Below are 14,247 nucleotides of genomic sequence, written 5' to 3'. Positions count from 1 at the left end.
AAATTATAAATTTAATTTTAAATTTATTTAAAAAAGAGTATAATTTTATATTTTTAAATGAGGTCCTGATATTTATTAACCATAATCATAATTCCCATCAATACCTCCTTAGCGAAAAATATATATATATATATTAAAATACTTTTCGAAGTATATTATATTGACACTAAATCAATTAATGTACTTATAAATTTTTTAATGAAAGTGAAGTATTTTTTGCATGTAGACCTAATTTTGGGACTACACCATTTATGGGAATTTTGATTTATGAAACAACATATAAATAAAATAACAATTGACTTTGACGTCAAGATTATTTAAAAAGTATTAAAGCTGAGCATTTATGTCGTTGTATGCGTCGACGTGCTCTTTCTTTTTTAAAGTGATTGTACTATTAATTGAATATAAGTCAATTAGGATAAATATATATTTTTTAATTTTTTATTGATATTAAATAAATTTAGTGAATTTTAATTAAAAAATCTATTTAATAAATTAAAAAAATCATAATAACTAAACATAATTTCTCAAATTACAATACAAATGTATGGAAGCTTAGGACATGTGTGTGTGGTTATCCCAATATCTTGTAAGCCATCTCAAAATTTGTACTGTGGGCTTTGAGTTTAATGTGTAAATGGGTTGAGCCGAATGTCCGAAAGTGGGCTCCAATGATCCAAGTGAGTGGATTTCAGTACACCACTAAAGATGCTCATGGAGAGAAAAGGACATGGAAAGAAGTTGAAAGCGGTTGTCAATCTATTAAATTTCAATTTCAAGAAATCACACTTGTTGATGAAGATGAATTCACTTATGCTACATTGGATGGGAGATTTTTAATTGGAAAATGATGAATTTAGAAAAATAATTTCTTATATAATAAAATAGAATTTATAAATATAATTCAAACTGATAGATGAAAGATTTTTGAAATCCTTTTCTACTATAAAATTATTCAGACAAATTAAAAGAATTTGGTATTAGAGTTTGAAACCCCTACCCTACCTTCAGATTCACAAATCCAAATACAATGTTAAAATGAATATTAGTAGATTATCATAGAGTACTCGTAAAAGACAGTTTCTTAAAGTAATTATGATAAAACTACTGTGTGAGTGGTGTGTTATAATCAGAAATAGAGCGCGAAATACAATAGAGTCGAGCGTATAAAACATAATGCATACATAAGCAATTTGATCGTGCAAGTATATTTCTAAAACTGTAAAATCATATATAATCATAATCATAGTGTTCGGTTTCATATTTGGCCCATTTCTGAGATGGGCCGGAACATGGCAAATATTTATCTTGATTTGTTTTGGAAGTTTTTGTGGTGTTTTGAGATATTTTGAAACAGCGCCTCATTTATTTTTTGTCCAAAAGTTTACACTAATTATAGGCCCTACAACTAAAACAATTATGTACATACTCATACATATATATAAAAGAGACATGATTTGACAATGCACAGTAATTTTTATCTCCCGCTAAACAACATCGAACATACCATACTTATTTTATATTATCTCTAGAAACAAATCCAAATATATACACTATCTCTAACACATACTTATTTATTTTTGTTTTTCTCTCTCTATCTCCACAGAACAAACCAAAATAAGTCAAAAATGAGCCAAACATAATGAATATTTTTTTGTTTTTAAATTTTAATGTCATGACAATGGTGATATATTGTACATGCACAACCAATAATGTGACAACAACTTATGACCAATTAAAAAGGAATGGAAAAAAAGGTGTAGGAGAAATGAAGCATTGAAGATTTCTCACCTCCCTCCTAAAAATGATGGCCTCCAAAATTTAGCCTTTAAATTGAAGCAAAAGGCAGCAGATCCACCTAAAAACTGCACACTGCACCCCCCCCCCCCCCCCCCACATTTCATTCGTTTTCACTTTTACTCCCTCCAGAATGATAAATTATAATCCAAACAGGGCTTCATCAAATTCGAATTAATCATATAATAAGTATAATACATTTATCATATAATTAATATATAGTTTAAAAAATTTGATCAATCACATGATAAGTATACCATATTTACCGTACAATTGATTTTATTCTATCAAACTTAGTTTGACTGAATTTTTTTTCCTAATTTAGATAGAGATCGGTCAAATTTAAATTAATTATATAATAAGTGTAATATAAATATCATGTGATTAATGTATAATTCAATAAAATTAACCAATCACATAATAAATATATCGCACTTACTATACGAATAATAGCTAATTTGAGTGGGAATTTTGAGTCGTCTACTTGATTAAGATCTATTTGCATCTCAAATTTGCTGGTGAAGATCAAACTTCACAGCTCAGCAAACTTTATTAAAAAGGACATTCATGTCACACTGCTCCCTTCAATTCCCATTAATTTTTTCACACCCATGTCACTATTTTCCCTTTGTGTGATAACAACACTTGTCACTCATCCAATGTTTCTCTAAATTTTTAATTTTACTTATTTATTTATTTTTTCGTTGGGTTCGCTACTAGTAAAAAAATTTATTTTTTTAATTTTAAAAAATAAATAAAAATAAATTACATTGATACCCTTGAGACTAGACTTACTACATAAAAATTCTTTATCATTTCTGAAACTACAGCTACACCCCATACAAGGATGATGGTGTAATGTACTTAAGGGAGTCGTTGTGGATAATTTTGTCACTTAATAGGGGTTTAATTATAATTACAGTTACAACCTCACAAAATATATCTATAATTTTGCGGAGAGTAGAAGGTGTCAGTATATCTGCACCTAACCTCGTTGAGGTGTAAACATTATTTGCCCCAAAAAATAATTATGCATATTCCAATTTTTTAATAATTTATTTAAATGAGATTTTGATATATTTTAATTCAATATCTACTTACGGGGGATTAGATAGATTATTTATTTGAAAATTAATTTGTAAATGTGTGACGAGATCTTAGTTAATTTATATTTGAACCATGTTTGTTTGAAGTAAATCAATCGGAGAACAAGTGTATCACACGATTCATCATTTTTCCTAAATTATACACCAATCGCACGACGAATGTATTATAATTTTTATGTAATTAATTTAGTTCTGATCAAATTCGATTTGAATCATAATTTCCCTGATATCTAATTTATGCAATAAATTGAGATTTATGTAGTTATTTATTGGTACAACTTGTTGAAGATTGAATTGGGTTGTAAATAATGACATTTTTGTCATTTTCTCAAACCTACTATCGCCCCCGTGAAAATTCTATATTTGACTTTGTGGTCCTTCATTTGTGGATTATTACACGTTTGGCCACTTAACAAAAGTTAAAATGGAGATTATTGGAGTTCTAAGTTAGAATCAAGCATTAATGTCACTTTTTTAAGGTAGTGTACCCATTTTTTCATGATGACTAAAGGTGATATTTGCCCATACCAACTGCGGTCCATCATCATAGAATTAGACAAACGTGTGGTGGTTTTATTACACCTCAACTACACGAAAATTAATGAATATTAATCAAGAATACTTTAATTTTATGTAATAAAAGGACAAGAAAAATGGACTCCATCTCTTGATTGGCTTACGCTAACTCCTAAATTGAACCTAACCAACTATTTATTTCTTATTAAGATCCATATTTAACTTAGGTACTTGCTAACCCAACTATTTTAGTTATCAAAATATATTTTATTACATATTTTGACATTGACATTTATCTAAAGATCATATTGATTCACTTGCACAACAAATGCAATTCAACCATCCATTTTGATCATTTCAGACTTCCACGATGTTAATTATTTATCAAAGATTTTTGCTGGATTTACTTACATGATGCTGTTTAGATACAAATATATGAATTAAATCGAATCATAGTTTAATGTTAATTGCAACCTAATATACATCCGACTTGAAAAATTTTAACAAATTACATTTGATTGATTTTTGAATAAATTATATGACAAATGCAATATGATTTATATAGAATTTAAGAAAAGTGACCAATTTTATGACAATCCAAACTATTTGGAATTAAAATTCTATTGAATTCCTAATCTGACCGTATTTCAATACGGGTCGAGTTAGACTCGATTGATGAAGAAACTAGTGATCCATCTAGAAGTAGAACTTCCCAAAATACACACTCTCCCCCATGATTAGTGACAAAAATCTAGTCTTTATGCAATGTTTATCAATGTCCGAGAACGTAGATGAACACCCTGGTGAAGAGGGCAACTTCCACGTGTCGCGGCGCCATTGGCCGAGCCCAACTGTACATGGTATCCCAAGAAGACGCTAAACCCCCTCGCCTCGTGAGAATGATTAAATACGAACGGCAAATGCGCGGGCCAGCAGTTACTACTACTCTTCACTCCCATCCCACCATACTTTCTTCTCTCTCCTCCTCTCTCTCTCTAAAAATACACAGACACACACACACACAGTTCTTTTCTCTATCAACCCCTTTTTAATTTTCTTCAACCTTCGTCACATGTTGTTCACTTATAGCAGTACGTTGTCATTTACTCCCAATTGTTAGCGCTTTCATTCATACAGCGAAGAAATGGGGTTCAAGTAGAGAGAAAGGATGCGAGAAATTCTAGCTCCAGCTCTTTAACTTTGTTTTGTACTAGGTTTTGTGTCTATAGCTAGACGATGATGATCGTGCTGCTCTCTTTTTTCATAACTGTATGATATATCATGTATGTCACATGCTATTCATTGTTTGTTTTGCCTTGTTTTAGGTGATCATTTTTGGCCGGAAAATGGGGAAGAAAGGCGGCGGAGGCGGCTGGTTTTCGTCGGTGAAGAAGGTCTTCAAGCAATCTCCAAACAAGGAATTGCAGCATGAAAAAAAGGTTTGTTCTTTAGTTAGTATTCCTTGGTCACCTTTGAGTTTCTGTTCTAGGACAAAATTAAAGTAGTGAAATGTGAGTAGAATGTAGGAAGGAAAGCATTTTGTCAGGCTGTGATAATACCATGTTTGATTTGCACTTTTTCTTGAATTTCTGGGATAATTTAGAGGCCCAGATGATATAAGATCATTTCTTGATCAATGGCCTGGATTTGCATTCAGCAGTTGAGATTCTTGTTTCTTACAGTCCCATAATCATTGTTAATTAAGTGCCATTTTCTTTAACAATTTCTGACCATTGTTTTGTCCTATGCACTTCCCTTCATGACTGCATCGTCCAGCAGTAACAATGTCTGATCAAGCTGATCTATTTATGTATATATATACATCATCATCATCATCTGTTCATATACTCATAGCAAAAACTGGTGACTGATGGCTTTTCCATCATGAAACCACATTAAATACCTCAGATTTCAGATCATGTATGTATGTATGTATGTGTGTGTATGGTCCCCTATCAATAATGCCAAAACAAACAGCAGTTCTCATGTCATATTGCTTTCTTTACAACATGCCCATCACATCAAACTTCAAACCACATTCATCATCATGTGCTCCTCTTTGTTCAATCCCCATCCTTGCAACTCAGTTGCTGACTTTTTGCACGGCCCAGATAGATTAGGCCCCAGGAATTTTACTCTTGGAATTAACTTTGTGCATTACGCTTTAATCTTTCGTTTGATTTTGCACATTAAAAAAGCTGTTGATCTCGGACGATTCTTGCTTGTCATTGATGAGATCTTCTCAGAAGGAAACTGTCGAAAAATGGCATTATGAAGCACCGGAGGTCGTGTCCCTTGAGCATTTCCCGGCGGAGAGTTCTCCAGATGTGACGAATGGGGAGAGCATTCGTTCGTCTCCAGTGGCAGAGGATCAGAATCATGCTATGGCCGTGGCTGTGGCGACTGCAGCTGCGGCTGAGGCGGCTGTGGCAGCTGCTCAGGCTGCTGCTAAGGTGGTTAGATTAGCTGGATACGGGCGCCAGTCTAAGGAAGAAAGGGCTGCAACTCTGATACAATCTTATTACAGAGGATATCTGGTAAAAGAGTAGTCCTTTTTAACACAAACATTTGATATTTAAGGCCAAGTCCTGATCATATGACTCGACGTTGTAGGCTAGACGGGCTTTACGTGCTTTGAAGGGCTTGGTGAGGCTGCAGGCTCTTGTAAGGGGCCACAACGTGCGAAAACAGGCGCAGATGACAATGCGGTGCATGCAAGCGCTTGTACGCGTGCAGGCTAGGGTTCGTGCACGTAGGCTTCAAATTGCCCACGACAAGGCACGGGGAAAGTTGGAGGATGAGCAGAAAAGATTCAGACATGACGAAGAAGTTCAGAGGATGAGGAGTCGAACGAAGAAGCTTGAGAGTTGTGAGGAGTGGGATAGGAGGAACCAGAGTATGAGTAAAATCAGGGACAGTCCTGCAAGAAGATTACATGATTCGGAGATGAAGAGGGACAGAGCTCTTGCCTATGCTTCAGCCTATCAGGTTTTCTTTTGAAACTTTGATGCAATGTTTCTATTTCTGTGATGAAACCCAGACGAGGTTGTTAGATTTACAGTGTGATTGATGATGAGCAGCAACAGCAAATGATGCATTCTGATATGAATGATGAAAATGTGGAGTTGTATGACGAGGGGACGGACAAGTCAAAGTGGGGATGGAACTGGCTCGAGCGGTGGATGGCGGCTCAGCCCTACCATCCACGGCCCGTGGTGGCGCGTGAGAACACCACCACCGATAACATGTCCGAGAAAACAGTTGAAATGGATTTGATCATGCCATTGGGGTCGGAGAATGTTAACATGGGCCGACTCAGCGGAGACTACATCGAATCAAGCCCATATACATCTCGACAGCCACGACGATCGGGCCTGGATGACGCCCCTAGCTACATGGCCCCAACTCAGTCTGCAAAAGCAAAAGTCCGAATTCAAGGCCCAGTCAAGCAACGGAGCCCACCAGGAGCCCAATGGAACTCATCGACAAAGAGGGGTAGTGTTATTGGGTTGGGCTACGAGTCGTCGAGCTCAGGTGGAGGTACAACAACATATCTGGCCCAAAGAAGCCCAAACCCAAAAGAAAACAATCGTGGGCCTGGGAAATGGATGCGTAGCCCGGAATCAAGCAGTGAGGATCGGGCCGTGGCTTGGAGACATAATTTTGGGTGAATTTTTCTTTTTTCCCATGAAATTGTGTGGTTAAGTGTATTGTGTGTTAATACTTTGTCTATTTAATAGTTTTGTGTGATAAATAATAATGTTGTGAACATATTTAAAGGATGGGTATCTGTTGTGTTGTTATTATGTTTGTTAAATTTGCATCGTCTTTTCTTATTTTGGAAGAATTTTCAGCTGCAAATTAAATTATTGTAAAAATCTCTTATTTGTTTCGAGCTAAGTTAATCTCATTAATTTCTATATATGCAAGATTAGTTAAAATTATCATTTTTACTAGAGAGACACCTTTCTTTTTTTCTTTTTTTTAAAAAAAATTCATGTTCATTTTCCTTTATTTCATCGACTTTTCTAATACTCGACTCATTATAACATGTATATTATGATTCAAAATTATTTGGATTAAAAAATATTGGACGATTCTTGAAATTTATATACACAATTGTAAAGATTTATATATATAATTGAAAATACTACCCATATAGATTGTTCACGCAATAATGTGTGTGGAGGGTATATTTTCATCATTATAATAATTTTTTAATTGTAAAATATTTATTTAATTTATAATAAGTCAATCGGATGTAAAGACAAATTTTTATTCAATTTTTTATTTGATATCAATAAATTTAATAAATTTTTAATTAATGAATAGATTTATTTGTTGGACGGAAACAAACAATAGGGATACTATATTAAATTTTTTAAATTATAGAAAGTTTTTAGGGAAGGACAGTATATCTCTTATGGAATATGATTGCAAGGGATACAATTAATTTTTACCATATTTTGGTCCATCTTTTAAAAATAAAATAAATTAAATTTGAAAACTTGCCAAACTAAAACACAAGAAAGTCGTTTTTTGACCCATAAATTACGAGGAATTTTAGGACAAATGGGGTGGTAACGCAATCGCATTCGTAGGCATAGGATCATGTAATCATATGGCAAAATATCAATGTGGCTCAGTCGTTGTGTCTGTGGAGCACCGTGTTCCCGCCCACATATTGGCCATCCAATAAGTGACACGTGTCTGACCTCAGTCTTCAGCCACCTGTCGATCGCCATCACTGCCAGTTTCACGAACTATGTCTGACTATGTAAACCCACCACCGGACCCACTGATTTCTCTTTTTTCGCGCTTTCACCGGATCCTATACATTGTGCCTTCAAGTTTTCGTTTCTTCTTTTTTGGCCTCTGTTGCAAATCATCACTGATTCTTTGCTTCTGCAGTCGGCTCTTTCTCTCTCTCTCTACTCTCTCTCATGGAGACTCTGCAGATCATCCCGTCAAGAACTGTTGGCCCCGGATTGAGAGAAAACAGCGTTTCCAGTTCTTTTAGTAGTGTTAGGCAAGTGGGATTTGCTTCGTTGTTGTTTAGGAACAGAAAGGTTCAATCTTTTTGTATTAGAGCAAGATCATTCACTGAGGATAGAAATGAGGAGGATCTTATCAGTAGAAGTAGTAATAGTGCTCAAAATGAGGAACGAGACGAGCTTCTTTTATTGGGAACCGAGAGAGATAGTTCTGGCTCCGTTGTTGGGTTTCAGTTGATTCCGCACTCTGGTAATAGAGATAATGAATAGTTTCAATCCATTTTCATGTTTTTCTGTTTATTTTTTGCAACCTTTTGCCTTCTTGTGCTTGATGGTTGTTTTGTGCATGTGATTTTGTTCTAGAATAGAACATCTATTATTATTTGTGTGGTACATTCATGATGTGAATTAGGTGCTTCTTGATTGTCGAAGATAAGTGAAACAGAGGTGTTTGGTTATAAGGTTCTTTCATTCAGTTCTCGTTTCTTGTTTGTCTTTCTGATATTGACAATCTCTCTCCGTCTCTCGCCCTCGGCTCTCTTGTGGGGTGAACTTATGGATGTATTTTTAGAGACTAGAATACCTTCTCTTTTGGGAATTACAGACTAGATGTTATCGCTATTTCTTTATTGTGATTTTTGTATTTTAGGACTATCGGCTTTGTAGGTGTATATAAGATTAGTGGAAGTGATGAGCAGGAAAAGAAAACTCCTCTTTGACAGACGGCGGCTCGTTTCCTGAGTGTAATAGTTTGGTTCTTAAGTTTGGGAAAGGAAAAGAAAAATGGGACTTGGGATTATTCAAAATGTTATGAATTGAATATGTGAACAAATTTTTTATGTTGATTTAGCTGTGTGGTGGACTTTTTGTTTCTCTAACAAACATGTGTATTGAGGTCATTTGCATGAGTTTTTTTTCCACGGAATAGTGAGGCAAGTTCTAAGTACAAGTTTATCTAATGTCAGCAATCAGCCATGAGAAAATCCTGGAAACTCGAGAAATTGTAACTAATTCAGTGGATGAGCTGGCTGAAAACGTTGAAACAAGTGATCAAGCTTCAACCAGGACAACCTACAATGTCATTTTTGTAACTGCTGAAGCAGCTCCATATTCAAAGACCGGAGGCTTGGGAGATGTTTGTGGCTCTTTACCTATAGCAATGGCGGCACGGGGGCATCGTGTAATGGTTGTCTGTCCAAGATATTTGAATGGAAGTCCATCAGATAAAGCATATGCCAATGCTGTTGAACTGGAACAACGGAGCCAGATCTATTGTTTTGGTGGTGTGCAGGAGGTCGGATTCTTTCATGAATTCAGGGCTGGAGTTGATTGGGTAAAACCATTGACATCTCAGTGCTGTTACCCGGAAGAAGACGGCCATTCTCCATCCTCCCTACCCCAATACAAAAAGAAAAAGAAAAAATAAACACTCATAGAAAGAAAAAAAAGAAGAAGTATCGGTTGTTATCTTTCCTGAAATTGTTCACCGTGGGATAAGGATTGCCTTCTGAAAATTGAAAGAAAAAATTATCCATCCGTTAGTTATCTTCCTTAATTGTTTTATTTGTTATCATTGTAACATTTGTTCTATTTTTCAGGTCTTTATTGACCACCTTTCATACCAGCGACTGGGAACTCCATATGGCGATACTTTTGGTGCTTTTGGTGATAATCAGGTAAATGATTGGTTCTCTTCGATGGAGAAACTAACTGATTGTTTGACAACAACGGCATATTGTTGATATTTTGTTCTCTTTTTGGCCAAACAGTTCCGGTTCACTTTGCTTTGCCATGCTGCTTGTGAAGCTCCTTTAGTGCTGCCACTAGGAGGATTTAATTATGGAGAAAAGTGCCTCTTTTTGGCAAATGATTGGCATGCTGGCCTAGTTCCTGTGTATGTGACTAATATTTGCTTTCATTTTCTGGATGATTCCTGCTTAAAGTCTCTCACCATAGGCAATTACTAGTTAGTGATATGTTGTTGCAGTGAGAAAGCTCATTGCATACGATCCTTCATGTGCTGGGGTAATTAAACTTCTTGAAAAGAATTTAAATGTATTAACGCATGATCTATAAGCATATCTGGACGTAAGGTTGATTTTATAGTTTTCTTTTCTTTCTTCTCACGGAGCACGGGACTCATGAATTCATTCTCTGTTTTCCACTTCATGATGAAAAAAGGGATTCAGGTTTCAACAACTGTCATGTTGGTTAATATTGCTTTATTAGCAGTCATCTACTTTTTGCCATGTCGATAAAGCTGGATGTGAGTACTGATATTCATCTGTCCATAATTTCAGACTCTTAGCAGCCAAGTATCGTCCATGTGGTGTATACAAGGATGCTCGGAGTATCATTGTAATACATAACATAGCCCATCAAGTAAGATCCTTTTTCTTTCTCTGAATCTACCGGCTGTAATTGTCTTGAGTAAGATACAATTTTAATAGCAATTCTCATATCTCTTACAGAGGGAAGGGGAAGGACTCTCTTAAATTATGACTTTTTATGCACCCTATAGAAACTCTAGTACCTTTTATCAATTGAAGGTATCGGAATACAATAATACACTTGTGTAGTATGGTTCAAAGTTCAAACTAGCGACAATTTCTTCTGTAACTTCTGAAAATGTAGTCAAATTAACTTTGGTTATCCATAGGATGTTGTAATGATGCATAACGAGAATACGTGCTTAATTTCTAATAATGAATAGCAATGATGCATGATTCATTTCGTCAACAGGGAGTAGAGCCCGCAGCTACATATAGGAATCTGGGAGTGCCTGGTGGGTGGTATAAGGCGCTGGAATGGGTGTTTCCCCCCTGGGCAAGGACACATGCTCTAGACCCTGGTGAAGCCGTCAATGTTTTGAAAGCTGCAATTGTCACATCGGACAGGATAGTGACGGTTAGCCAGGTAAATTTCAATACAAGAAGTGTGATGCTGAGTATTCTTATGTTATGAAAGATAAGGAGTTACGGGGTTATAGACAACCAGCACTCAGTTTTCAGATGTTGCAAGAAACCTTTGAGAATTGTCAATACTTGGACCTGGGCTGCACATATAAACCCCAAACAACTCATCATACTCCTGTTCCTCTCGATTTTTGTTATAGGGTTACTCCTGGGAAATAACAACGCCTGAGGGTGGATATGGGTTACATGAGCTCTTGAGCAGTCGTAGTACAGTTTTAACTGGTAAGTTTTCTTGTTTGGTGTCTGGATTTGTATTCATTTATGTTCTAGATACATAATTCTCCACATAAAGAACACATAACTTGGTCAGACTCCCAGATCCGTTTTTCTCAATTCTCTATTTCGCTTCTTTTTCCATTATTAACTGGTCCAATGCATGTTGATTTTGCTCAAAGATAACATGTACTCATGCAGGAATCACAAACGGAATTGATTGCAATGAGTGGAATCCATCTAGAGATGAGCATATTGCTTCTCAGTACTCTGTTCATGACCTCTCAGGAAAGGTGGGTTTCTCCAAAGTAACTTATTACTATCAATTTTGCTTTCAGAAATGCTTTTTAGCTTATTGATAAACACCATATCCCAAAAAATTGACTTACATATACTCATGATTCAGCGTTTCCTGAGGTACTGCCATTGGTTGTTACTGTTACTATTCTCTAAATCTTGCTTCCTGTCATTGCAGCTTGAATGCAAGATTTCACTGCAAAAAGAACTCGGCCTTCCCGTTCGATCTGATTGTCCTCTGGTAAGAACTAAGAACATAATCATGCTATTCTTTGATTAGATAATTGGAGTACTTTTCTGCTGATGAAGGATTCTAAAAGTCAACTTTCCATAGATTGGGTTTATTGGGAGACTCGACTACCAGAAAGGCATTGACATTCTTCTTTCAGCTGTCCCAGATCTAATGCATGAAGATATCCAACTTGTGAGTTGCCTTTTCGCCAATGTTTCGTAGACGTGTGTGATGTTTTAAGAGTTAGTTCTGTGATCTGTTCAAGTTGCAGATATTATTTCTTCGTTTCCTCTTTCTCTTCAAATAGCAAACTTGGTTAATTCATCCAATTGTAATGAGAAACATGTGCAATTCCATTTAAGTTTTAATCCCTCAAAGCAAGTTTCTTCTGTCTTTCAGGTAATGCTTGGGTCAGGAGAGAAACAATATGAAGACTGGATGAGACATTTAGAGGGCATTTACAAAGACAAGTTCCGGGGTTGGGTTGGGTTCAATGTTCCGATTTCTCATAGGATTACGGCAGGGTAATTCTAGTTTTAGATTCCACTTACCTTTACAACGACTATGTAATGATGTGAAGAATTTTGCAGCTGCGACATACTGATAATGCCATCAAGGTTCGAACCATGTGGTCTAAATCAGTTGTATGCAATGAGATATGGCACCATTCCTGTTGTTCACCACACGGGGGGACTTAGAGTGAGATCACAGAACCTAAACCTCGACACTTTCCTTTGATCACATAGGGAAATGTGCTAACGTAGTTCTCTGTACTAATCAGGACACTGTCCAGAATTTCGACCCATATGCGAACGAAGGCATTGGTGAAGGTACAGGGTAAGCTCAACTACTTAGGCATCTTCTTACTGAAATTTCGTGTATAATTCAACATGGATCCCTCATTAAATCTTCAGAAAACCAGGTCTACTGTCTTGTGCTTATGATAATTTCTTGGCTGTTAACAGGTGGACGTTTTCTCCTCTAACAAAAGAAAATTTACTGGCAGTAAGTTCCCATCTCATGAGTTTTGACTGTGCAATCGTTAATGGTTGAATAAACTCATTAGCACGATGCTATTTTCTTAGTCATTTCATCGTTGACTTGAAATCTACATTTCTGCAGGCACTAAGAACAGCTGTTTGGACATACAAAGAGCACAAGTCCTCTTGGGAAGGACTAATGAAGCGTGGAATGGAGAGGGACTTTTCATGGGACAGCGCAGCAACTCAATACGAGCAAGTTATTGAGTGGGCTTTTATCGACCCCCCTTATGCTGGCTAAGCCAAGAGTGAACAAGAAGCATCAGCAGCTGAGAGGGCCGCTTTTGCAATAAAGCTCGTCAGACCAGAGCAAGACATGCACAGAAAAGGCACGCCATATTGTCAATGGTGATCCTTGCATGAAGTTCTTTTGCAGAAGTGCAAGACATGAAAAGTTATGTTCTTTCATTCTTTGGGGTCTTGTAGACTTAAACGTGGAATTCCTTCCAATATTAACTGATTTATTCTTTTCTTAGCCACTCTATGGTCTTCTGTGTGCCGCTTGAGTGGACGCAGTGCACAAAACTTTCTGAGACCAACTCTGTTGCTCGATGACGATTTGATTTCCCTGATTTTGATTTTTGTTTGGATTGAACTTGACCAAGATCGAAGTTAACTAGATTACACATGTATAAGAATTCCCATATTTGATTTTGGCTTTTCAAAATGAGAGGGCTCCATTGCAAATTTGTGAAATCTATCGGACCGTAATTTGACCGAAGTTTCAATCCCACATCGTTTCTACGTTAGGAAGTTGGCGGAGCAGGAAAGAGTAAAGAGAAGAGGAGATGATTGATGCCACTCATCTTTGCGCTTGGGGCAATGACGCAGCTAGTGAGGTTCTAACCGAGGCGCGTCTATTGCTGGTTGAAAACTATTTCCAAACCCCCTCTTGGGCCTGGGCTCGCCCCTGGCCCTCGAGAATTTCTGGAAGGGCTCCCTCTAACCCAGGGTAAAGCCCTACAATTCCCAGTTTCAAGTTATTTCTCCATCGTGCATTCCAGCGGTAGCTGTTTTCATTATAATAGTGGAGTTTGCATTAAGACATTATGATTCAGTCTTGATATATCTGAAACT

At 36.5% G+C, this 14,247-nt stretch overlaps 2 protein-coding genes, 1 long non-coding RNA gene and 1 other non-coding gene across 5 annotated transcripts; 3 read left to right on the top strand and 1 right to left on the bottom strand.

The window, feature by feature from the left end:
* Positions 1-4,347: 4,347 nt before the first annotated feature.
* IQD21 (IQ-domain 21) lies at positions 4,348-7,222 on the top strand. 2 transcript variants are annotated; one of them, XM_011077668.3, is made up of 5 exons: positions 4,348-4,633; positions 4,745-4,858; positions 5,666-5,956; positions 6,033-6,407; positions 6,500-7,222. In XM_011077668.3, the coding sequence occupies exons 2-5, from the start codon at positions 4,766-4,768 to the stop codon at positions 7,088-7,090; spliced, it is 1,350 nt and encodes a 449-aa protein (XP_011075970.1). In that variant the 5' UTR covers positions 4,348-4,633; positions 4,745-4,765; the 3' UTR covers positions 7,091-7,222. The 2 variants fall into 2 exon arrangements, with proteins under 2 accessions (XP_011075970.1, XP_011075971.1); XM_011077669.3 differs by having other exon boundaries at positions 4,349-4,510.
* Positions 7,223-8,231: 1,009 nt separating this feature from the next.
* SS1 (glycogen/starch synthase, ADP-glucose type) lies at positions 8,232-14,136 on the top strand. The gene is made up of 15 exons (XM_088879610.1): positions 8,232-8,663; positions 9,379-9,746; positions 10,012-10,089; positions 10,183-10,307; positions 10,714-10,795; positions 11,156-11,329; positions 11,529-11,610; positions 11,803-11,894; positions 12,077-12,139; positions 12,233-12,322; positions 12,530-12,654; positions 12,721-12,829; positions 12,912-12,967; positions 13,096-13,135; positions 13,253-14,136. The coding sequence occupies exons 1-15, from the start codon at positions 8,363-8,365 to the stop codon at positions 13,409-13,411; spliced, it is 1,944 nt and encodes a 647-aa protein (XP_088735736.1). The 5' UTR covers positions 8,232-8,362; the 3' UTR covers positions 13,412-14,136.
* On the bottom strand, positions 10,972-12,237 carry LOC148788473 (uncharacterized). The gene is made up of 2 exons (XR_016065171.1): positions 11,991-12,237; positions 10,972-11,288 (listed from the first exon to the last, which is right to left on the bottom strand). It is a non-coding gene; the product is annotated as an uncharacterized LOC148788473 (long non-coding RNA).
* On the top strand, positions 13,975-14,130 carry LOC148788472 (U4 spliceosomal RNA). The gene has a single exon (XR_016065401.1). It is a non-coding gene; the product is annotated as a U4 spliceosomal RNA (small nuclear RNA).
* Positions 14,137-14,247: the final 111 nt, after the last annotated feature.

Source organism: Sesamum indicum, linkage group LG4, assembly GCF_026168435.1.
Source record: "Sesamum indicum cultivar Baizhima isolate 11 linkage group LG4, ASM2616843v1, whole genome shotgun sequence".
Lineage (NCBI taxonomy): Eukaryota > Viridiplantae > Streptophyta > Magnoliopsida > Lamiales > Pedaliaceae > Sesamum > Sesamum indicum.
This window is presented reverse-complemented; position numbering and strand designations above follow the sequence as displayed.